Source organism: Actinia tenebrosa, unplaced genomic scaffold (genome assembly GCF_029948245.1).
Source record: "Actinia tenebrosa isolate PJP-AT-01 unplaced genomic scaffold, QUT_ActTen_1.0 PGA_scaffold6__47_contigs__length_16458017, whole genome shotgun sequence".
NCBI classification, from domain to species: Eukaryota; Metazoa; Cnidaria; class Anthozoa; order Actiniaria; family Actiniidae; genus Actinia; species Actinia tenebrosa.
Genome location: NW_028292583.1, coordinates 7925993 through 7951726, shown reverse-complemented (window position 1 = coordinate 7951726; position 25734 = coordinate 7925993). Strand labels below are relative to the sequence as shown.

Below are 25734 nucleotides of genomic sequence, written 5' to 3'. Positions count from 1 at the left end.
CTGTATGGTGTACCAAAGGGATCATGTCTTGGTCCCCTCCTCTTCTTAATCTACACGAGTTAGCTGTTTGAGATTCTTAATTCGCATCTGCCATCTGGCTGATACTGATGCTGATGCTGATGACACCCAGATCTACCTGTCATTCAGTCCCAGTGTAAGCACCAGTCAAGCTGATGCTCTTTCAGCGGTAGATAACTGCATTTATTTCTCAATTGACACGGTTTTCTTTGTTATTCACAAGGCTTTATTTTTAACTCTTTCTCAAGACATAATTTATTTCAAGATGCCTGTAAACCTCCTCTATAACATTTTTGATCGTTTATTATCAGTAATTTTAAGTAATTTGTTATTATTTGAATGTTTTTTTAGAGAAAGAAATTTCAAAGCGCATTTGGCGCAATGGGAGTGTAATCGCTGTAATCTGTTATATCAAATAGGTTTCTTGCTTTCGCTCTTTTCTTAGGAAATGTTTTGGAGGATATTTATGTCAAGGAAGAGTTTCAGTTACGAAACAAGCAATCTAGTGGAGTTATTTTAGCTTCGTTGTAAAGTAGCGAACGGACTCCTGGCGTTGTGTAACAAATCGAAAGCTATGAGAAAGGAAGGCTTATTTTTATCCCCGCTCTTGCTCGAAGAGTAAAAGTTTGACTCGTAAGATTTTTTTGGTGAGTGATAGTTGATATTTATAAATAACTATGAAAAACTCGACTAGATTTCTTCTTTGTAACTAAAACTTTTTATTTGTCAGAAAAGTTCTTCATTGAACGCAAGATTCTATTAGTCGCTCGAAGGTTTAGATTTCTCGAAGCGACATCTGACCAGTAATTTGGCGCCGTAGTCGAGTGAAAGGAAACACCAACTGGTATTACAGAAAAAAGCGGAAGTGAATCGATTACATCCGGGGCTCAAGAAAGTGCCAGATCACGTGATAGGGAATTTTTTTCGGTTGGTGTCTTTATAAAATCGGCGCGAAAGTAGTGCAAACTGGCTTGACTGTATGATAACCGCACTTCTATAGAAAGAAAAGCATTTTTAAGCGCTAAAAGTCCGAACGTGGAAAGCTTTTTCATCACTAACAGGTAAGCATGCATATGCCGTGATCGGCACGGACTGGAATAGAACGTTGATAAGAAAGTATATGATTACTATACGATCAAAGCGTGCTGATGCTCGGACATACTAAGCATGGCCATTATGGCCTATCGTAAATAAGTATTACTTAGCTTCTAAAAAGCCGCCCCACGGATGAACTGAAAGTTGTAGATATTTTTCGCGTTTTCTAACTATTACAATAGTAAAGCCGGTGATTTTAAGTGTTTGAATCGCAATCGTGTCTATCAAACTGCGATCTTAACCCACAGCAAATGCGCGCCAACACTCGGTTCTTTGCCCAATCTAAAATCTGAAACTTGATTTATCGGTGCTTATATATAACCAATGTTAATTTTATTTCGGAAAACAAGTCGTAATAACGATCGATAAGTCTGTTTTTCACTTTACAGAACGAGGCACGGTCATAATATATAACGATCGATCAGTCTATTCTTCCTTTGCAAGTGACGTCACAGACCAAGAAAATAGCAACTTAAATTATATATATCGAATGCTATAGATTTCATTCTTTGATATGTTTTAGAGAACTATATGATGCCTAAGTTTAGAGAAGTTCAGATCGTTTCACCGTTTTGTTTTCAGGTTGTGCAAATTTGATTTTCTTCACATAATTCTGACCTTACTGCTTACGGATTTGCAAAAGTCGTTGAAACATTTTTAGTGTTCTAAATGTTTTTAAATTCGATTTATGTATGTCTTAAAAGTGAGTCTGATAAATTGCTCTGCATGAAATACTTTTTTTATTTCGGCTGCCATCCTGGTGGACCAAACTAGTCCACCAGCGAGTTTTCGCCATTTATTTACACTAAAAATACGGAACTCGACCATAGCTCGTTTCAGAAATGCTCTAATACTCCAATTCTTTGCTCATAGATATACTAGTGGTGAACCATAAACCCAGTAAAAGTGTTCTGGCACCAGCAAAATACACGTTGTCGACAACAAAAAAACCACTTGGTTGCAAACGACGAATTTCACTTTATAATAACGATCGATCAGCATGTTTCACTTGATAGAACGAGGCATATCATAATAACGATCGATCAGCCTGTTTCACTTGATAGAACGAGGCATGTCATAATGACGATCGATCAGTCTGTATTTGACTTCATATAGAACGAGGCATGTCATAATAACGAACCATAGGTGTGTATTTGATTTATAGAGCGAGACTTCATGAAATCCAGTGAGACGGATCGCCAAAGGTCAAGACGATCCGTTGTCGACACGTCACAATCCGTCACAATCCAAATGTCTTTTGGGGGCAACCAATCAAAAAACTGCCCCAAATTGAAAGGTTTCCTAATTGCATTTATACTATACCTGCTTTTATCTGTACAATACTGATGATCAGTTTATTCCAAGTTATTTTTGCGTGTACAGATCATCAAGAGTTTTGGTCTTACAGAAAATGTATTGACTTAAAATTTTTTTTAAAAATTTACCTTAAACGTCTTCAAGCTTCTATCTTTTTCTGTTTTTTACTTCTTCAGTTTATCTTTGGATACCAAACAAGGTATTTTCAACATTGTCTGACCAGCCTTCAGCAAAATAAGTGGGATTTTACCCTCTGGTTACCCCCAAAGACGCAAAGGATTATGGGGATGTGAAAGTCGAGAATGCAGTAATAGATAGATAAATAAGTTGATAGATAGATAATTTGTAACACCGTATGGTATGTAAAAATGAAACTGACGTTTCGGACGTTAGTCCTTCATCGGAGTCAAAAAAAAAAAAAAAAAAGTCCCCGTCCACACGTAGCCCCAAATTTTTGTATCCGCAAATTTTTTTTTGCGGATACGAAAATGTTCGCGTCCACACGCAGCGTATTCGAATCGTTTTCGAATCGTATTCACTGTCCACACGTATCCTAAATTTTCTTGATCCGCCCTGATACACGCTAGTGCCTAGTCCCCTTGACGGATAGTTGTTTAGGTCAGTGTATTCGAAAATTTGCGGATACGACCGTCCACACGTATCCGTATTCGGAGCGTATTCGAAAATTTCCACTCTGGAGACCGTTTTCAAAAATTTTCGGGATACGGATACGAAAATTTGCGGACACGTGTGGACGGGGCCTTAATTTCATAAATTTATAACTTTAAAATTAGAAATGATCAATTAGGAGTATCAAATTGATAATAACTTTTTTTAACTGGTATCTATTTGTTTGTGTCTTAGATTGTAATATCAATAAGCGGATCTTATAACGTCAAAATTTTGTATGACGATCGAAAGTAGGAGAGCCATTTGGAATTATTTCTCAAGGCGATGAATGATATCTAACTTGTTTTGCAACTTTTAAAGTAAAATAAGAAACTATCAGAAAGTGCCTTTTTTGCTATTTAGCACCTAAATGACGCAGGGATCTCAATAAACCGCACGGTTATTAGTCTCCCCCACAGCCGCTTTCAGTGTCGTCACGCAACGCTTTCTCCCCTGACACACGGTTATTGGCAGTGGCAGGATACTGGATCTCCAAACCACTTCGTTAAAACTGCGATGCAAACCAAGGAAAAAGGATACAAATGACAAATTTGTTCTTATTATGTTGGAGGATAATTGATTCATAATTTGGTCGGGTTACGGTGATTTTTAGATGAAGTGGCAGGATACTGGGCCACACACTGTATCCCCTTATATAAGATTTTTGTTTTCCCCTATCTGTTTCAATTTGATTTGCTTTTCTTTTGTTTCTATAGGCACTCATGTATTCTGCTCTTTTAGATACGTTGTGGGCTTTTGTCTGTGTTTTGGGTATTTTCACTTCTGTTCGAGTACTATATATATTTGCCATTAGATCTTAAATTGGTTTGGGACCTTTCTTTATTGGGCAAACATTGTGTATCAGAATCTGTGGAATGACCGTTGATCTGGAGAAGTCCAATCTTCTGAAATATAGCAAAACACCATCCAGTAGAATATTCAAGAGAGATCATATAAAGTAGCATACTGCCTTACTGAGACAAAAATCATCAATATATAACCAATCAAATTTTTCTTTTATAGCAACAGTAAAATGACCATGGAAACTTCGAACAATAACATTTCCATGTTTCATGGAAAGACTATATTATTGATACAATCTGATGACAGTTCTATTGTTTAAAATGTTGGAAGAGGAACAAAATGTCGTAGGGCTAAAATGTTGCCAGAATATTTTTGACAAATATTGCAATAAGGTGCACTGCTATTAGGCAAAATGTATTCACAAACATAATTTTCGAAATTTTTAGATATAAGGTTTGTAAGGTTTAGCTCACCGTTCTTCTCTCTTCGATGCAAAGGCACGGCTACCTTTCAAGATGACGCAGGGAACTGTGAAAGGGACTATTCGCAATATTGTTAGTTTCTCTTTTGATACATATAAATGATGCAAAATTGCAAAAAAAAATCATTGAGGATAATCACTTCGAATAAATGTCTTAAAAATGCGAAGCAAATTTCAAGAAATGAATCAACTGCACATGAAAACTTTCCTGGGAGATTTAAACAATAATTTAAACCAAACCAAACATCTTTTGTGTCATTATTGATGTACCTAACGAAAACAACTTACTGTGATTACAAAACCTGTTGAAGTCTCGGCTAAAACAATTTCAGTTAGTAATTTAGGATTTGATTTTTTCTGGGGAAGAAAAGCCGAAAAAACCCGCAGAAACACCTCGAAGCACGGGGAAGAACCAACAAGCAACTTAGTTGCATTTGATGGCGAGTCCTAGGTTCGAACCACGAGAATGGGATGAGGCTAAAATACGTGACGAATTGCACCCGGCGAGGCTTACAAATTAGGATTTTTAAAATGTCTTTAAAAATCTTAATATTTCAGACTCGTGCCTAGTCGTCACGTATTTTAGGCCTTTTCCCATTCTCATACCCAGAGCGCTAGCCTCCTCATAGCGAAAATCGGAGGCTCTGGGAAACCCTGAACGAGAGTTTTGTCTGTTATATAGATGGGAAGAGCACATAATCATTAGTAGTAATTCCAAGGCTAAGTTTCGTTTGGTAACATAACATTCGTTGACAGAAAAAATGGCGTCCAAATAAATAGAGAGTTGTATGAGTAAACTTATTTCAGTGTCTTCTCGATCCTTTTCATATCCTAAAATGATTATATTCTTTACACTATCCGTGTAATTGTTTGGGTCAAGTACCTCGCATCCTGTAAATAGGTTAATTATACATATATATATATATGATATCATTGTAATTGTAATTAAGTACGAATCCCCTCCCTCCGTAAAAATCAACATATGAGTTGAGCGTTGTGTAGTGTGTGTGAGTGAAAAGTGTCCCCAATTACTGCGAAAAGCGCTAGAACGACTAGACACTTAATAATTGTGTTTATTTAATTTAATTTTTTTTATTTTAGCAATGCCGAGAAAACCATTCAGAGAAAAGGTTGCACGAGTATTCCCGCTGGCACCTTGCTGGAGTGACTGGTATACCGCTCTTGTACCTGAAGCACACAATTCAACAGACTACGAGCCACGTGCAAGGGGCCACAACGGTTCTATTTACAGCAACATAAGGGGGCGATTCCGCGAAAATTACGATGATGGTATCTACGAGCTTGGTTTCTCACTAAAGGGAGAGAAAATACAAGTGGTATATATTGGTAGTGCTCATCGAGATGGCCCCGGTTCGATAAACGAACGTATTGAGGAATACTGCAGGAATGGCTCTCATAAGAGTGCGCTAATCAACAAGGCAATAAAAGATGGATATACGATGTTAGTGCGGGCCAAAAACCTCCGTGGATCAAAAGAGTTTGTATGGGATTCTGAAAACAAATACCTGAAAGAGTACAACTATGCATGGAATCAGAGGAACAACGGTAACATTAGAAGAAACGTTCCAGCTCGGGGATGAAGTGATCAATACACTGCCATACGTACAAACTGTATGTACAATGAAAGTGAATGTATGCACGTAGTATAGGATGGTTTTTATGTATTAAATAATCGTAATTCGGCAGAAAGAAATAAGAAAGCATTAAGTGCGTGGCTATTAATGAAGGACATTGCATTGTGAAATAGTAACGAAAAAGGTTCTAAGCTTATTAATAAATATTGAATATTTTTTCAGATTTTCCATCGAAATTCAGTCAAACCCGACATCAAACAATAATAAAATGGGCGTGGTTGGTTTTAAATTAATTATCTCTAGCGGGAAGAGCCTCTTTAAGTACACCTCACAAAACACGCAAAGTTCGGAAAGGACAAGCTGTAGAAATTTCACTACCATCTAAACAAGGCTTTGGGCACGGTTGTACGAAGCCTGGATAGCGCCATCTGGCGGATAAATGAGAGTTATACTAGGTTAGGATCCAATAGGCTATCCTAAGAAGAAAGAAAAATGTCTCCCTACCCATTACCCCTTGTGCGCCTATAAATTAACGTCAAGGACCCATGGTGCATCGCTGGCTTTTTGACGCAGTGCTGAGAGGTACTGATTGAAACGTCAGGGTAGGATATAGGGTATATTTCTCACTTTGTCTGTTCAAATAATATGAATTATATCTTCGGGCCGCTATGTACAGCGTGTGGAGGGGCGAGTCGCTGAGATGAGTAGCTTGGCAACTTCTGGATGAATGTCTTCGGAGTGGAAACGTTGCACGTCTTGAAGAATGGTTGAATAACCATTCATAATTTTATGTACTTTCTCTGGAGGCAGGGATATCGTCATGCTTATTGAAGTGATGACCAGGCCCAGGAACGTTATTTCCTGTGTAGGGCTCATAGTGGATTTTTCCATCTGTCCATGTTTATGGTGAACCCGAAGGATTAGGGGAGATTCACTATGATACTAGTAGAGTACTTTGTTCAAGAGTAGAAAATCCTCCAGATACATTACCATGCGGATAGCTTTCTTTCAGAGGTTTGCTGCCACGGGTTTCATAAGCTTTGTAAAACTTTTTGGGGCCGTGCACAGTAAAATGCGGCTGTAAAAACCATTTTCTAGCGACAGAGTCTTTAATATAATAATAATTTATTAATTTATAGTGCGCAAATATCAATTAAAAGAAATTTTCAAAAGCGCAATGAAGTCGGATATAGCTCCTTTTATAGGCAATTGACTGCATGCGGCATGATACTCGATAGAGAGGAAAGGGAACTAAAGAAGTTTTACTTGACCCGTGAAAATAGCAAGTATAATTGTGGTAGACACTAATTCCATTGTTTTCTTTGTTTTACTTGGACTGTTAGTCACTAATTATACAACTTTATTTCAAGGGGGACTGGTAATATATCAAAGGTTTACTCTGTCAGAAAATAGACTAACCCAACCCTGATAGAAAAAAAAGAAACAGACGCACACACAAACCAAGACGATCAAAGATGTCCATGGACGATGTGATGATGCTGTAATGAACCCAATAAACACAATAAGGTCATTTCTTTATATTTATAAATGTCATTATCAACAATTAAAGCTTATTTCTTTTTTCTATACTATTTTGTTTATTACAAGTTTTCAAGTCTCTTCTCTACAAATACATGCAGTTATGCATTTAGTTATTAGTCAAGTTCTGATCAATTGATTTACTATGTTATTAGGTGGTTGCGCTAACACCTGGCGGCCGCCATGTTGGATGACAGAACATTCTCGGTTGTTCTTGTCATCCAACATGGCTGGTGACACGTGATCGTGCTAAGTTACGGGTCCTAGACGTACTCCTTCTTCCTCTTGTATAAGGCGGGCTGTTCAGTCAGTAAGGTTTAGAGAAATACACGTTAAAAAAAGTCACGTTAACCAATGCAGTGAGATGTGCAACCGAATGAAATATGTTTTCTACATAACTTGAAGGTTGCCAAAATGCATGGTACCGCTAATACTGACCAGCCCTCTCAGTACAAGCCTGGAAAACATCCACCAAACCTGCCATCTTAAATAATATTTTTCTTTTTTTTTTTCTTTTTCTCATCCTTAGTTTCAATAAAGAGTACTTTTTTTCCAGTTTTCCCCCGAACTAGTATTGGAAAAAAAGGCTTTACTACCCTGGCGCATGACAAGATCGATAATCATACGAGACCAACAAGACGTCGAGTCCGAACGTTTTCCTAAGAATACGCAAATCATTCTCCAATCTATCCAATTATAAGCGCATTTTTGATTGACGGATATGCCACGTTGGCCTTGTCCGATTGAAAACGACTGTGAACTGACTCTATACCTAACCTATTTTACCGTATGTCTTTTTCCCTTGATTTAATTTCTTAATCTCTAGATTCCAAATCGATTTATTTTCATGATTCATCTTTAAATCGAATCAATATCGCAATGTAATTGATAAGCTAATTAGAAAAATAAAATTATTTTTTTTAGAGCTTGGATTTAAAGCTGGGATTTAAAAAAAAGGTGTTTTTTTGGTGATTCCGGGTTTTAGTATTCCGTGCGATTATTCCGGATTCCGAAATCCGCCTTTTTTTAGGCAAATAGTAAAAGAGCGCCAAATACCGATCATGCTAATCCGGGGGGTTGTTTTACCAGAGAATGAGTGAATAGACATTCATTTGTATCATCATTTCTCCCCCTGATCACAGTAGCTGTTTACTCGTAGTTTCAAATTTATGTGAGGTCACCTAAAATAGTAACTAACTTATCAAATTCAGGTGACGTCAACTCACCCTATTCAACAGATTGACTGAATGCACTCTAATTCGTAGAAGTCAAATATTTCTCGGGAAAAAGGGACCGGCTTGCATCAGGTGACCTTGGCGTTGTATAAAACCACCACCCAGCTGGATTTTTGTACATTTTCTGGAGACGCATCAAGACTGATTAAACACAAATAGTACCCGAAGATGAAGGCATTCACATTTGGTGTGATCTTGCTCGTTTTATCGCTGAATGTAAAAGGAAGTGAGTTGAAAACATTTTGCCTTAATTATTTAACATTAATCAGCTGCATTAGAACTAAATTGGAGGACAATAATGAGAAAAACCACTGTTAGAAAATGGGATTGTAACGGCAAATACGACTCAAAGATAACAATTCGACATACAGCGTTAACAGCCTAAATGTTTTAAGAGCTACTACATGTGCTAAATTCAGAAATATCCTAATATCCTAGTGTTTTTGACGCGGTATGAGTGAGTTAAAGTTTAAATGAATCGTTAAATTTACTTCCAATTATGTTGAAGTCATGTTATGTGCAGTTGCAATTTCAGTTTAAAATTGTCCGGAAGATGAACCGGCTTTGAAGCCTTTTATGGCTGGTAGGAAATTAGTCATTTATAGCATACTACCTAATCAGAAAAGAGAGAGAGAGCGGAGAGAGAGGAGAGATTCAATATGAGCATGACGCAATACAAGAGGATTTTTCAACTCTTTTTAATGCTGATAAATTACTTGCTGTTATAAGTAAACTGAAACTACCTAGTCAGTGTGGCGGGTAAAATGTTTGTCTTTTACATCTTTTATTTCTAAAGTTTCGAAACATGTTTTCTCTTGCCACGAGGGTTTAATTTTTCTTCGGATTTTCCAGTCCCTCCCTCCGTTAAAAAGAAAACAACATTTCCGTGGCGAGTTGTACGTATAGTATATTGGATGTAGTGCGGGTAAAAGTGAGTCATATTCATTTAGTCTCATAAGTTTGTTTGCCCACAAAAAAAAAAAAAACTTTTTTTTTTTACGCTTTCGCGTGCAATTAGCCTAGTGCAATATATAAGGACGTACTTTTTAACGGTTTCAGAAATAGCATATGCTGAGCTTGGCCTACAGTGACATGCAGTGACTGCATTCAATGGACTCCAAAGACTCCAGAAAAAAAGACAATATATAATAGCTTACGCATGTCACTGACTATTAAGAATAGAAATCTATTGAACAGAATAGGTAATTTAATATGCTACATCAGAGCACTACGCCACTTCCAAGAAATAAGTTTAGAATTCGAGCGGGTCGCTCTGAAAAATGTTTCCTGGTATATATTTATTAAAGAGTATAAATGATATATATACATATATTTACAAATATATATAATATGTGTTTGATCTAGCCAGAAGGGGTTCATATTTTCTATTGTATTCTGCTAGGCTCGAATTCTAATCTAGTTAGTAGTTGCACTGAATGCGTCTGATCGTCTTTTTTCCTCGATATGAATCCGCAAGAGCACAATGTTTCAGTAAAATTATATATAAAATGTATCTAACTGATTGGTATATCGTTTTGAATGAATCAAATTATCAGTAATCTGTTTCAATTTGAAAGCAAATGTTGTCGTGCAGCCAACATTTACCATACAGTACTGAATTCCTTGAAATGTTTTCAAAATCAATAAACCAAATGCCTCGCCTAAAGATATTCCCTTACCTAATGTCTGGCTTTCCAGAGAAATATTTGACCTCGAGGACGGGTCTGTCATCGCGATAGTTAGGGTCGTATTACGAAGAACGAGCCTTGTTAAGGTTGACTGGATTGGACTGACAAAACATGGACTGACAAAACTTGGACTGACAAAACATGGACTGACAAATTATGGACTGGCAAAACATGGACTGACAAAACATACTGACAAAACATGGACTGGCAAAACATTGACTTACAAAACATAGACTCACAAAACATTGACTGACAAAACATGGACTGACAAAACATAGACTGACAAAACATGGACTGACAAATTATGGACTGGCAAAACATGGACTGACAAAACATACTGACAAAACATGGACTGACAAAACATGGACTGACAAAACATTGACTGACAAAACATGGACTGACAAAACATAGACTGACAAAACATGGACTGACAAAACATGGACTGACAAAACATGGACTGACAAAACATAGACTCACAAAACATGGACTCACACAGCAAGGACTCACAAAACATGGACTGACAAAACATAGACTCACAAAATATGGACTAACAAAACATGGACTGACAAAACATGGATTCACAAAACATGGACTGACAAAACATGGACTGACAAAACATGGACTCACAAAACATGGACTGACAAAACATAGTCTGGGATAGGGTTACGATTTGGTCGTTTTAGTCTGGGCTACGCTTTCTTCCGGCACAAAAACAATAAGAACGTTAGTAAATATTGATTGCAATCAAGAGAATATGAATTTAACTTAATATTCCCTTGTTGCAATCTATTGAATAACCGTCTTTTCCGTCTTTTAGTCTGGGTAGGGTGTACAATACAATTCTTAGTTTTAGTCTGGGGTAGGGTATGTAAAATCAAAATTTTAGGTCTGGAATATCGTCAGGGTTTTGAGGTCCTGGCGGCACACCCCTACCCAAGTTGGGGTGGTGGTAACCCCCCCCCCCCCCCCCCGATGTTTTGTGAGTCCATGCTTTGTGAGTCCATGTTTTGTGAGTCCATGTTTTGTGAGTCCATGTTTTGTGAGTCCATGTTTTGTCAGTCCAGTCCATGGTCACCTTTTACAAGTGCCCTATGTACTGCCAAAATAATTGGATTATCCGAGCAGACGAGAGCACAAAAGAACCGCTCTTGCTTTCCTACCATGGTCTATTTTACTGTACTGAAGGTAAATTTGATTAACCTATGAAAAAAAGTAAATCGCTAACGAAGCGACGGCGGCGCTGCTTGGCACAGATAGTAGTGCAGCGGTAAATACTCGGAGCGTTCAGCTGATTCAAACCAGAAAGACCGTTGGTTGGAAAGAAGTGAGCCCTATTTATTATCTATTTAGAAACAAACATATATCAGTGAACTCTATTTAGTATCTACGAATAAGTAAAACAAACACACCGATACATAACCCAATCCGTCTGTCCTAGCGCCCTTGGATAAATGATGAGAAAATGAAATGAAACAGAATGAACGAGAAATTTTTTAAAATAAGGATCTGGAAACTATTTCGATGTGCTGGATGGAAAGAGCTTGTCATCACCTTTTGATATCCCTACGACTATATATATATTTTTTGTATTCCCGTCTAATGTAGTTTTGTAACAAATATCCCGTATTTAAATAATAAAGGTTTCGAAAGAATCAAGAGAGAAGATGTGAGACGAGTCGCACAGCTGACAAATTCTCGCTGGAGTTCCTGGTACACCGCTCTGGTACCTCGAGCACCCAGACGTAATGCACAAAACTACGAGCGACGTGACGAGGGCCACTACGGCTTTATTTACAGCAAGATAAGGGAGAGATTCCTCTCATACGATGATGGTATCTACGAGCTTCGTGTCGTAAGGGGAAATAGAAAACCAGTGGTATATATTGGTATGGCTCACAGAGATGGCCCCGGCTCCATGAACCAACGTATTCTTGAATACTGTAGGGACGGTTCACATAAGGGTGATCTCATCAACAGGGCCATGAGACTTGGGTATACGTTACAAGTTCGGGTCCAAAACATCCCTGGATCAGCATATCATGTGCGAGAGTGTGAAAAGAAATATTTGGATGCGTATGATTACGCATGGAATGAGATTAACAACGGCCGCATCAGAGGAAACGTTCCTTCACCATGAACAACTAGATACAGCTACAAAAGATTAACTGGCAAACAGCATGTAGTATACGATAGCAGTATAATTTTAACTAAAGGAAGTATCAAGTCTCACTCTGGGGGTTCGTATAGTCTTGAAAAGTCCTAGATGTCCTAGATGTAAAATACATAATTTCTGTCCTTGAAAAAAACGAACGTTAACCTTGACTCATGTTAGCTAGGCCACTGAAATGGCGGTTATATATGGACTGTTTCAGCTTGTGCATGTGCATGGTTATAAAAGTAATTTTTTTGTGGTAATAAACGACAATTTTGAATAAAATGACCGGATTGTTTGAAACTCAGGGCCAAGCAACAACCCATGCGTTCAACATGTTGCGTGCTTGTGCAGCTAGTTGAAATGCACCGCGTGTTCTTAAACCTTGACTGCATGCAGCATGCCGATGATGGTCGATAGAGAGGAAAAGGTGGGCTAGAGAGGTTTTACTTGACCCGTGAAAAATAACAAGCATAATACAAAATAGTAGACACATATTCCATCGTTTCTTTTTGTTTTACTTGGGACTGTATGTTACTAACTGATTATACAACTTTATTTCACGGGCCAAATCAAATCACTCTAGGGGATTTTTACAATACTCGCCCCGCTGTGAAAAATAGCAAGAACAATACATTGTGGTATACACTAATTCCATTTTCTTTGTCTTACTTGGACTGTTAGTCACTAATAATTCAACAACTTTATTTCAAGGGGGACCGGTAATATATCAAGGGTTTACTTTGTCAGAAAATAGACTAACCCAACCCTGATAGAAAACAAAAAAACAAAAAAAACAAAAAACAAAAACAGACGCACACACAAATCAAGACGATCAAAGATGTCCATGGACGATGTGATGATGCTGTAATAAACCCAATAAACACAATAAGGTCATTTCTTTATTTTTATAAATGTCATTATCAACAATTAAAGTCAATTTCTTTTTTCTATACTACTTTGTTTATAACAAATTTTCAAGTCTCTTCTCTACAAATACATGCAGTTATGCATTTAGTTATTAGTCAAGTTCTGATCAATTTATTTACTATGTTATTAGGTGGTTGCGCCAACACCTGGCGGCCGCCATGTTGGATGACAGAACATTCTTAGTTGTCCTTGTTATCCAACATAGCTGGTGACACGTGATCGTGCTAAGTTACGGGTCCTAGACGTACTCCTTCTTCCTCTTGTAAGACGGGCTGTTCAGTCAGTAAGGTTTAGAGAAATACACGTTAAAAAAGTCACATTAACCAATGCAGTGAGATGTGCAACCGAATGAGACATGTTTTCTACATAACTTGAAGGTTGCCAAAATGCATGGCACCGCTAATACTGACCAGCCCTCTCAGTACAAGCCTGGAAACGATCCACCAAACCTGCCATCTTAAAACATATTTTTCATTTTTTCCCCCTTTCTTCATCCTTAGTTTCAATAAAGATTACTTTTTCTCCTTTGCATCTACCTTTTTCCCCCCAAATTATCATGGCAACTGCATCTCGACTTATAGGTAGAACATGGATATCGTGGTAGTACACGTGGTTGTGCCTGTGAACAAATATGCCGTTGTCTTTTGTAAACCCAAGTGCTGTAGGCCCTGTATGTGCATTCATCACACTAGGGGTTTTGTAATTTTCCCTCATCTGTCTCCCGTGTCCGTTGTTAAACGTTGAGTGCTGCGAGTATACGCATTATTCACATGTAAATGCATAATGAATCCATAGTACCCTTGTTCGCATTCATTCGTTCCTGTCTATCAGTAAGCAGTAGCCATATCGGCTAGCTAAGTACCTGAAATCCAAACTCTATGTCGTTAACTTTACACAAAATTTTAATAGTGTTAACTTTTCGTTTAGTCTCTTGTCGGGTTAGACTATCTGCTGCCACGAGAGACTAAAATACTTACCAAAGATTGAATCCAATCTTAAAATCCAAGATTCGCCTTTTGTTGTCAGTTACAGCCAGACCCAAGACGGTCCCTGATTTTTTCCTCCCATTCCTCTGGAATGCAAGGGAGGGGTCTACACGTGGGATGCCGTGGTCCAAATGAAAACAGTTGTACAGGAGAATAATGAGGGCACTGCAAACACTACACGAAATTCGACTACTAGTAAAATGGAACTGTTTCGTTCGACTGACCCGCCCTTAGGTCGTTATTCCAACAACGCTCCGGTTCCACCATTCGAGGTATGATTATCGGGGAATATTTACCGAGACACGAGTCTTCGAGCGGCGAGGTAAATATTCTCCATATTCACTGATATCTGGAATGGCATCTACTTTCATTTTTTTCAATTTCCTCAAAACAATTGCCGGCAGATGCCATTTTGTTGCCGACTCAATATTCCGAGATTCAGAGGTGAATATCGTACAATATCCACCTCCAATTAACCAATGAGCGCGCGCGTTCTTAAGAAGTACACAAGTTGGTATATGCTAATCAATAAAATTCTCATCGTATTACCGCTACACCATTAACTTTAAAGCATTAAAAGTAGAAAATATTTATTTGCTCATGAAATACAAAGTTTTTTTTGGGTGATTTTAGGTTTTAGTATTCCGTTCCGGATGGGGTTCCAAAATTCACGTTTTAGGCAAACCCCTCCAAATGAAGGTTTCGTTGCTTGCGTACAAGAAACGTTTCTTCCCTGGAATATCACGCCACTGGTGAACTTTGTACCTCATTTGCATAAAACACAGACAATGTTCATCAAAACCCCAAATGTGGTTTTGCTAGGGCTTGGAGAACGATTAGGTAGAAAAACACTAAAAAACTCCAAAAATGCCTAGGGGTCAAAGGGTTAAGACGGTCTGCGAATTATCAGTCCGGGATTCGCTCCAGATCTGGAGAGCGGTGTCACGTCACGTTTCTATTGTTTTCTACTTCGATGTAAACATTGCAGTCACGTGAGCTTCTCGTTGGCGAACGAGTACAGTCAGTACAAGTGAAAACGATATCTCGACTGCTTTTTACGGTTCTAAAGGTTTATTTAAGTGCTGCAAATGAATGGAAGAGCAATTTCTAATTAAATATTCATGTAAATCTAATGTTTTTTTAAAAAAAGGTCCAGTATTTGTCTAAAATAGAGCCAAACTGTAGGTCCCGGTTTTTGCGTGTGCAAAAACGATCTTTCTCTTGTAATTCATTGCCACAAATAGTACAAAATAGGCGCCATTCCATCACGCTTCACTGTGGGGTACAGGGGTGAGGAACATTTTGTCGACAATATTGTACCCCCTGTCATCTCAAACATTGGGTTCCCTGTGTTACTCTTCAAGGATTCAATTCTGTGTTGTGCCGCGGCTTTGTGTATTTTGCTGTGTGAAAAATTGTGTAGTGGCGTGACAATTTGTTATTTTGCCGTGAAATATTGTGTAGTGCCGTGACAACTGGTTATTTTGCCGTGAAATATTGTGTAGTGCCGTGACAACCGGTTATTTTGCCGTGAAATATTGTGTAGTGCCGTGACAACTGGTTATTTTGCCGTGAAATATTGTGTAGTGCCGTGACAATTGGTCATTTTGCCGTGAATATTTGTGGTAGTGCCGTGTGAATTTTGATTTGCCGTGACAGTTATGGGCCACCGTACTACCAATCAGAATCAAGTAATTTGCTCCCAGCAGTCGAGCGAAAAGAAACACGAACTGCTAACGCAGAAAGAAGCGGAAGTAAATCGATTACATCCGCAGCTCGTTCCTCTAACGCGATTCCAAGAAAGTGCCAGATCACGTGATAGGGGATTTTTTTCGGTTGATGTCTTATGAAATCGGCGCGAAAGCAGTGCAAGCTGGCTTGAATGTTGATAGTCTAGCAACCGTTACTGCACTTTTGTGAGAAGAAAAACGTTTTTAAGCGTTAAAAGTCCAAACGTGGAAAGGTTTGTTTGCAGGTAAGCAAATCGTATGTGATCGTATCGTATGTGATCGACAGGGACTGTGATGGAACATTGATAAGGAAGTATATGATTACTATACGATCAAGATAAGCGTGCTGACATAATACTAAACATGGCCATTATTGCCTATAATAAGTATCACTTAGGTCTAAAAAGCCCCAGAGATGAACTAAAAGTTGTGGATTTTTTTCGTGTTTTCGAACTATTACAATAAGTGATTTTGAGTGTTAATTAGAATCGCAATCATGTCTCCCAAACTTAGATTTTAACCACCAGTAAATGCGCACTAACACTTGTCTTTACCCAATTTAAAATCTGAAACTTGATCTATCGGTCCTTATATATATAATCAATGTGAATTTTATTTAAATAAACAAGTCGTAATAACGATTGCTCAGTCTGTATTTCACTTATAGAACGAGGCATGTTATGATAACGATCGAAGAATCTGTATTTCACTACTTTTATATAGAACGAGGCATGTCATAGAGTGCTTTTAGTCACACTGTTGAATAGTTAGATAAATGTATCTAACTTTTATAACTATTTAGTTGACGTCACCTTAAATAGTAGAAGCGGGCCAAATAAGGGTCATGCTAATCCGGGGGGTTGTTTTACTAGAGAATGAGTGAATAGACATTCATTTGTATCATTTTTTCTCCCCCTGATCTCAGTAGCTGTTTACTCGTAGTTTCAAATTTAGGTTTCTAATTAATTAGTTGACGTCACCTATTCCACAGTGAGACTAAAAGCACTCTAACAACAACAATAATAATAATAAACATAGAGGGAAGGGAGGCACCAAGAAGGGTGTTACTAACGAGTAACGTAGTAAGGAGTAACGAGTAACGAGTAAACAGAGAAACCAGAAAACGAGTAACATGAATTTTTTTATACATTGAAAAATCTGAAATAAATAATTATGTACAATAATTAATCATATTTTGTATTCTCTGTTGTGTTTTATAAGTTTTGAATTGTTTAAAATACAGTACCAATCTAGTTGGGCTCCCTGTATTAGTAGTCTAGCTTTTTTGCACAAATGCTGTCATTTGTGTCTCGCAAAAAGACTGGAAGAAAGATCGATCAAACGGATGGCTTCAACGAGTGCAATTTATATCTTTGTAGTTGTCTAGAAGAATCGATTACTTTCTCTTAGGTTCTAGTAATTGTAGTGTGATGGAGAATGAGAGTTGTACCTAGTGTTCACCGCATGTTCCAGGGACTCCTTTTAACTTTGATTTATTCGTTTATCTCTCTTTGTCAGAACCAGGTTTTGACTTTGGTTTACAACTGCTATTTCTATAAAACACAATAAAACGCTCTGCATCATTAGGCTCAATATTTTCTCGTTTAATTCTCGCTACTGTTTGTCTATAATGTCAGGCTAGGTAGAATTAATACTGCCGTAGGCAACATAACAGTAAACCTTGAGAGAAAACCATGGAAGAAATTTTCGAGCAATTTGTAAGATGATGAAAGCGGTTGTGCCTCAACAGCTCAGGCCACGGAATATTCCCTTTGGGTCTCCTGAATCCCAGTGTATTAAATTGTTTTATTCATAAGTAATTTTCATGTTACTCGTTTTCTGGTTTCTCTGTTTACTCGTTACTCGTTGCTGCGTTACTCGTTTTAGTAATACCCTTCTTGGTGCCTCCCCTCCCTCTATGTATTTTATTATTATTGTTGTTGTTAGTGGACCCACCTACCCTCACCTCCCCCTGTCTACAGGATATTTTTCCAAAGTTCGTTTTCAGAGTACAAAATCAAAATTTCGAAAAGTCATTTCAAATATTCATTTTGATTTTTGATTTTTGAATTCGAAAATTGAAAATTGACATTGATGAGATAATATTCGAATTTTGACATGATCATAAAAAATGAAAATTCAAGAATCAGGCAAATTTCATATGTCCAATTCACGCCAACTAAATTGAAAAACTCTCTTTGGAGTGTTACACGGAACATAATTTCAATTTCAATTTCAATTTCAATTTATTTACAGTGTTTTTTTATTTTTTATTTTACATAATAGAATACAAATATATATATAGCTTGAATAATATTTACAATTTTTACTTAACATATAATAGCCGTGTAAGTGTACGACAGGAGCTAAAGCTTTCTAGGTGGCTCTGTCGTAATTTTCATCTAGGGTCAAAGAAGAAAAAAGGAGAAAAAGAAAAAAAAACAACAAAACTACAAGGCTATAATATTATAATAATACTATAATATTGAATTCAACAGTATAAATTTCAACCATAGCGAAAATAGAAAAAAAAAAGAAGATAAATGAAATAATCATATATTATATAATTGTTATTGGGTTTTTGAGTAAGAATTCCTTATACATCTGTTTGAAGGATGAATAAGGAAGACTTTTGATTGATTTGGGTATTGTTTCCCAGATTTTAGAAAAACTAAAATTAAATGTAAATTTACCATAATTTGTTCTTACTCATTTTTTATAGAAATTATTGTTAGATGAAAATCTTGTATTGTACGAATGAATATCTGACACAGGTATTAATTCACTGTCGACTATATTTCTTTTTGTATTCGTCGTCTAATGTAGTTTTGTAACAAACCTCCCGTACCCCCTGGACACCTGATCAATGTACATGCCGTCAGCCACATCAATAAGCATGTAATATAAAAAGGTTTAGAATAATTGATTTTGGGATTTTTTTAGTAATGTCCAGAAGAGAGAAGAGAGAAGATGTGAAAAGGGTGGAATCGCTGACAGATTCTTGCTGGAGTTCCTGGTACGTCGCTCTTGTACCTAAGGCATATGGTTCAAAAAACTACGAGCGACGTGACGAGGGCCACTACGGCTTTATTTACAGCAAGATAAGGGAGAGATTCCTCTCATACGATGATGGTATCTACGAGCTTCGTGTCGTAAGGGGAAATAGAAAACCAGTGGTATATATTGGTATGGCTCACAGAGATGGCCCCGGCTCCATGAACCAACGTATTCGTGAATACTGTAGGGATGGTTCACATAAGAGTGAGCTCATCAACAGGGCCATGAGACTTGGGTATACGTTACAAGTTCGGGTCCAAAACATCCCTGGATCAGAAGATGATGTGCAAGAATGTGAAGAGAAATACTTGGATAAGTATGATTACGCATGGAATGAGATTAACAACGGCCGCATCAGAGGAAACGTTCCTCCGAACAACTAGATACCTCAGGAAGTATCAAGTCTCACTCTTGGGGTTCGTCTTGAAATGTAAAATACATAATTTCTGTCCTTGAAAAAAAAACTTGAATTTGACCTTCTGAAAGTTGTACGAACCTTGACTCACGTTAGCTAAGCCACTGAAATGGTGGTTATATATGGACTGTTTCAGCTTGTGCATGTGCATGATTATAAAAGTAATTTTTTTATGGTAATAAACGACAATTTTGGATAAAACGACCGGATTGTTTAAAACTCAGGGCCAAACAACAACCCTTGCGTTCAACTTGTTGCGTGTTGTACAGCTAGTTGCGATGCAACCTTGACTGCATGCAGCATGATAGTCGATAGCGAGGAAAAGGTGGGCTAGAGAGGTTTTACTTGACCCGTGAAAAATAACAAGCATAATACAAAGAAGTATACACTAATTCCATCGTTTCTTTTTGTTTTATTTGGGACTGTATGTTACTAACTGATTATACAACTTCATTTCACGGGCCAAATCAAATCACTCTAGGGGATTTTTACAATACTTGCCCCGCTGTGAAAAATAGCAAGAACAATACATTGTGGTATACACTAATTCCATTGTTTTCTTTGTTTTACTTGGACTGTTAGTCACTAATTCTACAACTTTATTTCAAGGGGGACTGGTAATATATCAAGTTCTACTTTGTCAGAAAATAGACTAACCCAACCCTGATAGAACAAAGTAAATAAAAAAAAAAAAAAAAAGAAACAGACGCACACACAAACCAAGACGATCAAAGATGTCCATGGACGATGTGATGATGCTGTAATAAACCCAATAAACACAATAAGGTCATTTCTTTATTTTTATAAATGTCATTATCAACAATTAAAGTCAATTTCTTTTTTCTATACTACTTTGTTTATAACAAATTTTCAAGTCTCTTCTCTACAAATACATGCAGTTATGCATTTAGTTATTAGTCAAGTTCTGATCAATTTATTTACTATGTTATTAGGTGGTTGCGCCAACACCTGGCGGCCGCCATGTTGGATGACAGAACATTCTTAGTTGTCCTTGTTATCCAACATAGCTGGTGACACGTGATCGTGCTAAGTTACGGGTCCTAGACGTACTCCTTCTTCCTCTTGTAAGACGGGCTGTTCAGTCAGTAAGGTTTAGAGAAATACACGTTAAAAAAGTCACATTAACCAATGCAGTGAGATGTGCAACCGAATGAGACATGTTTTCTACATAACTTGAAGGTTGCCAAAATGCATGGCACCGCTAATACTGACCAGCCCTCTCAGTACAAGCCTGGAAACGATCCACCAAACCTGCCATCTTAAAACATATTTTTCATTTTTTCCCCCTTTCTTCATCCTTAGTTTCAATAAAGATTACTTTTTCTCCTTTGCATCTACCTTTTTCCCCCCAAATTACCATGGCAACTGCATCTCAACTTACGTAGGTACAACATGGATCGTGGTAGTACACGTGGTTGTGCCTGTGAACAAATATGCCGTTGTCTTTTGTAAACCCAAGTGCTGTAGGCCCTGTATGTGCATTCATCACACTAGGGGTTTTGTGATTTTCCCTGCATCTGTCGGCTCCGGTGTTGGTTTTAATATTTTAGCTGTCGCTGACGTGTTTTGCAACATACGCTGTACCAATTGAATACCGTGTATAGGTACGCGCAATGTGGAACGTTGAGTATATTATTCACATGCAAATGCATAATGAATCCATAGTATCGTTCGCATTCGTTCGTTCCTGTCTATCTTAAGCAGTAGCCATATCGGCTAGCTAAGTACCTGAACTCCAAACTCTATGTCGTTAACTTTACACAAAGTTTTAATGTTAACTTTTTGTTTAGTCTCTTGTCGGGTTAGACTATCTGCTGCCACGAGAGACTAAAATACTTGCCAAAGATTGAATCCAATTTTAAAATCCAAGATTCGCCTTTTGTTGTAGGTTACAGCCAGAGCCAAGACGGTCCCTGATTTTTTCCTCCCATTCCTCTGGAATGCAAGGGAGGGGTCTACACGTGGGATGCCGTGGTCCAAATGAAAACAGTTGTACAGGAGAATAATGAGGGCACTGCAAACACTACACGGAATTCGACTACTAGTAAAATGGAAGTGTTTCATTCAATGACCCGCCGTAAGGTGGTTATCCCAACAACGCTCCGGTTCCACCATTCGAGGTAAGTGATTATCGGGAAATATTTACCGAGACACGAGTCTTCGAGCGGCGAGGTAAATATTCTCCATATTCACTGATATCTGGAATGGCATCTACTTTCATTTTTTTCAATTTCCTCAAAACAATTGCCGGCAGATGCCATTTTGTTGCCGACTCAATATTCCGAGATTCAGAGGTGAATATCGTACAATATCCACCTCCAATTAACCAATGAGCGCTCGCGTTCTTAAGAAGTACACAAGTTGGTATATGCTAATCAATAAAATTCTCATCGTATTACCGCTACACCATTAACTTTAAAGCATTAAAAGTAGAAAATATTTATTTGCTCATGAAATACAAAGTTTTTTTGGGTGATTTTAGGTTTTAGTATTCCGTTCCGGATGGGGTTCCAAAATTCACGTTTTAGGCAAACCCCTCCAAATGAAGGTTTCGTTGCTTGCGTACAAGAAACGTTTCTTCCCTGGAATATCACGCCACTGGTGAACTTTGTACCTCATTTGCATAAAACACAGACAATGTTCATCAAAACCCCAAATGTGGTTTTGCTAGGGCTTGGAGAACGATTAGGTAGAAAAACACTAAAAAACTCCAAAAATGCCTAGGGGTCAAAGGGTTAAGACGGTCTGCGAATTATCAGTCCGGGATTCGCTCCAGATCTGGAGAGCGGTGTCACGTCACGTTTCTATTGTTTTCTACTTCGATGTAAACATTGCAGTCACGTGAGCTTCTCGTTGGCAGACGAGTACAGTCAGTACAAGTGAAAACGATATCTCGACTGCTTTTTACGGTTCTAAAGGTTTATTTAAGTGCTGCAAATGAATGGAAGAGCAATTTCTAATTAAATATTCATGTAAATCTAATGTTTTTTTTAAAGAAAAGGTCCAGTATTTGTCTAAAATAGAGCCAAACTGTAGGTCCCGGTTTTTGCGTGTGCAAAAACGATCTTTCTCTTGTAATTCATTGCCACAAATAGTACAAAATGGCGCCATTCCATCACGCTTCACTGTGGGGTACAGGGGTGAGGAAGATTTTGTCGACAATATTGTACCCCCTGTCATCTTAAACATTGGGTTCCCTGTGTTACTCTTCAAGGATTCAATTCTGTGTTGTGCCGCGGCTTTGTGTATTTTGCCGTGAAATATTGTGTAGTGCCGTGACAATTTGTTATTTTGCCGTGAAATATTGTGTAGTGCCGTGACAATTTGTTATTTTGCCGTGAAATATTGTGTAGTGCCGTGACAACTGGTTATTTTGCCGTGAAATATTGTGTAGTGCCGTGACAACTGGTTATTTTGCCGTGAAATATTGTGTAGTGCCGTGACAACTTGTTATTTTGCCGTGAAATATTGTGTAGTGCCGTGACAACTGGTTATTTTGCCGTGAAATATTGTGTAGTGCCGTGACAATTTGTTATTTTGCCGTGAAATATTGTGTAGTGCCGTGACAACTGGTTATTTTGCCGTGAAATATTGTGTAGTGCCGTGACAATTTGTTATTTTGCCGTGAAATATTGTGTAGTGCCGTGACAACTGGTTATTTTGCCGTGAAATATTGTGTAGTGCCGTGACAATTTGTTATTTTGCCGTGAAGTATTGTGTAGTGCCGTGACAACTGGTTATTTTGCCGTGAAATATTGTGTAGTGCCGTGACAATTTGTTACTTTGCCGTGAAATATTGTGTAGTGCCGTGACAATTTGTTATTTTGCCGTGAAATATTGTGTAGTGCCGTGACAAATTGTTATTTTGCCGTGAAATATTGTGTAGTGCCGGGACAATTGGTCATTTTGCCATGAATATTTTCAAGTGTAGTGCCGTGTGAATTTTGATTTGCCGTGACAGTTATGGGCCACCGTACTACCAATCAGAATCAAGTAATTTGCCCCCAGCAGTTGAGCGAAAAGAAACACGAACTGCTATCACAGAAAGAAGCGGAAGTAAATCGATTACATCCGCAGCTCGTTTCCCTAACGCGATTCCAAGAAAGTGCTAGATCACGTGATAGGGGATTTTTTTCGGTTGATGTCTTATGAAATCGGCGCGAAAGCAGTGCAAGCTGGCTTGAATGTTGATAGTCTAACAACTGTTACTGCACTTTTGTAAAAAGTCCAAACGTGGAAAGGCTTTGTTTGCAGGTAAGCATCAATATGTGATCGACAGGGACTGTGATGGAACATTGATAAGGAAGTATATGATTACTATACAATCAAGATAAGCGTGCTGACATACGAAACATGGCCATTATTATGGCTTATAATAAGTATCACTTAGTCCTGAAAAGCCCCACGGATGAACTAGAAGTTATTGATATTTTTCGTGTTTTCGAACTATATTACAATATTTATGTGATTTTGACTGTTAGAATGGCAAGCATGTCTTTCAAACAGTGCGAAACCACCAGTAAATATGTAAATATATAAAAATGGTGTATTGTATGAGAATATTTTCACAGTCGCCTGCTTCGAATGGTAATGCGTCTTATTTTATTACTGATGTATATATTTTTTCGGTATCCTTTACTCCTCTAACAGTTTATGGTCAAGTATATCCCGTATCTCCTTGAACATCTGACGGCATGCCCTCAGTGACAGCAATTAATGAGTTGATTATATATTTTTGTTATGTTTTAGTTAGTAATGAAAACAAGCAAACCATTGAGGGAAAATGTGCGACGTGTGTCACGGCTGACAGATTCGAAATGGAGTCGCTGGCACCCAGCACTTAAACCTGGCACATCCATTAACTCACCAAGGTACAAGCGGCGTAAAAAGGGCCACTATGGCGTTATTGTCAGGACGATATTGACGCGATTCAAAAAGAGCCCGTACGATGATGGGATCTACGAGCTTCGAGTCTCAAAGGGGAAGAAAAAACAAGTGGTTTATGTTGGTGCAGCTCATAGAGATGGCCCCGGCTCCTTAAGCAAACGTATTCGTGAATACTGTAATGGTGGCTCTCATTTGGAGCGGCTCATCGACAGGGCACTGAAACTTGGATATAGAATTTCAGTTCGAGTCCAAAACATCTCTAAATCAAGGTCGTTTGTATACAAGTGTGAAGACAAGTATCTGGCAAAGTACGAATACGCTTGGAACAAGCGGAAAAACGGAATCAGAAGAGACATTCCACCTGAATGAACGTAACGGATGCATGTAGTACAAACTGCATGCATTTAGTATAGGACAGTAGGTGGTGACTTTGGTGAATAGCAGTAGAATTTTAACTGAGAAATCCATGTAAGTGTAGTCCAGCTTTCTCCTCCTGTACTCTTTTCATGTTTCAGTAGAATCCTGATCATCATGGATCAGTAGAGTATCTTTTTTTATTAAACAACCATTCTTAATAAACGACTTTTTTTCAACCAATTGTGCCAGAACATTCAATTTCAGTCCACTTTCTCAGTCCATAGTGTTCACACCGCATTTCACCTCGTGTTCTCATACATGATAGTCGATGGAGATGAAAAGCTAGTGGGGTCCATTGGGTTCGGATTCGCACCCTTTAAAATTCGTTGTTTTCGCCTTGTTTAGCATACGCCATATTGCAGAAAATCTTTACACTATGATATCGTAAACCTTTTCTATTGAAAGTCCCGACTCATTCGTTTTATACTAGTAGCAACATATGTGTATGTGTTACGACTGGTATGGTGTATGTATGACGTCAAAAATGTCACTTATTGCATAAGGTTTGGACCCCCCCTCCCCCTCCCCCTCCCCTTTCAAAACAATCCTGGATCCGCCTCTAGTAGTACTAAGGTGATTTTACTTGGACCATGAAAAAAATAGTAAATATGATGCATAGTATATAGAGCGATTTTATCTGGTTCGTGAAACAAATTTGTATTATTAGTGACTAACAGTCAAAGTAATACAAAATAGAA

The 25734-nt window shown here is 38.0% G+C and overlaps 3 protein-coding genes across 4 annotated transcripts; all 3 read left to right on the top strand.

Annotated features, from left to right (window-relative positions):
- The first annotated feature begins 863 nt into the window (after window positions 1-863).
- LOC116300276 (uncharacterized) lies at window positions 864-6200 on the top strand. The gene is made up of 2 exons (XM_031709113.2): window positions 864-1079; window positions 5486-6200. Exon 2 carries the CDS (start codon window positions 5488-5490, stop codon window positions 5983-5985), a length of 498 nt encoding a protein of 165 aa, XP_031564973.1. The 5' UTR covers window positions 864-1079; window positions 5486-5487; the 3' UTR covers window positions 5986-6200.
- Window positions 6201-8815: 2615 nt separating this feature from the next.
- On the top strand, window positions 8816-12878 carry LOC116300277 (uncharacterized). Its single transcript, XM_089038541.1, has 2 exons — window positions 8816-8979; window positions 12082-12878. The coding sequence occupies exons 1-2, from the start codon at window positions 8922-8924 to the stop codon at window positions 12576-12578; spliced, it is 555 nt and encodes a 184-aa protein (XP_088894667.1). The 5' UTR covers window positions 8816-8921; the 3' UTR covers window positions 12579-12878.
- A 3430-nt stretch (window positions 12879-16308) lies between these two features.
- Window positions 16309-25216, top strand: LOC116300272 (uncharacterized). 2 transcript variants are annotated; one of them, XM_089039481.1, is made up of 2 exons: window positions 16309-16484; window positions 19183-19912. In XM_089039481.1, exon 2 carries the CDS (start codon window positions 19185-19187, stop codon window positions 19677-19679), a length of 495 nt encoding a protein of 164 aa, XP_088895607.1. In that variant the 5' UTR covers window positions 16309-16484; window positions 19183-19184; the 3' UTR covers window positions 19680-19912. The 2 variants fall into 2 exon arrangements, with proteins under 2 accessions (XP_088895607.1, XP_031564969.1); XM_031709109.2 differs by lacking the exon at window positions 19183-19912 and adding an exon at window positions 24482-25216 and having other exon boundaries at window positions 16337-16484.
- The last annotated feature ends 518 nt before the right edge of the window (window positions 25217-25734 follow it).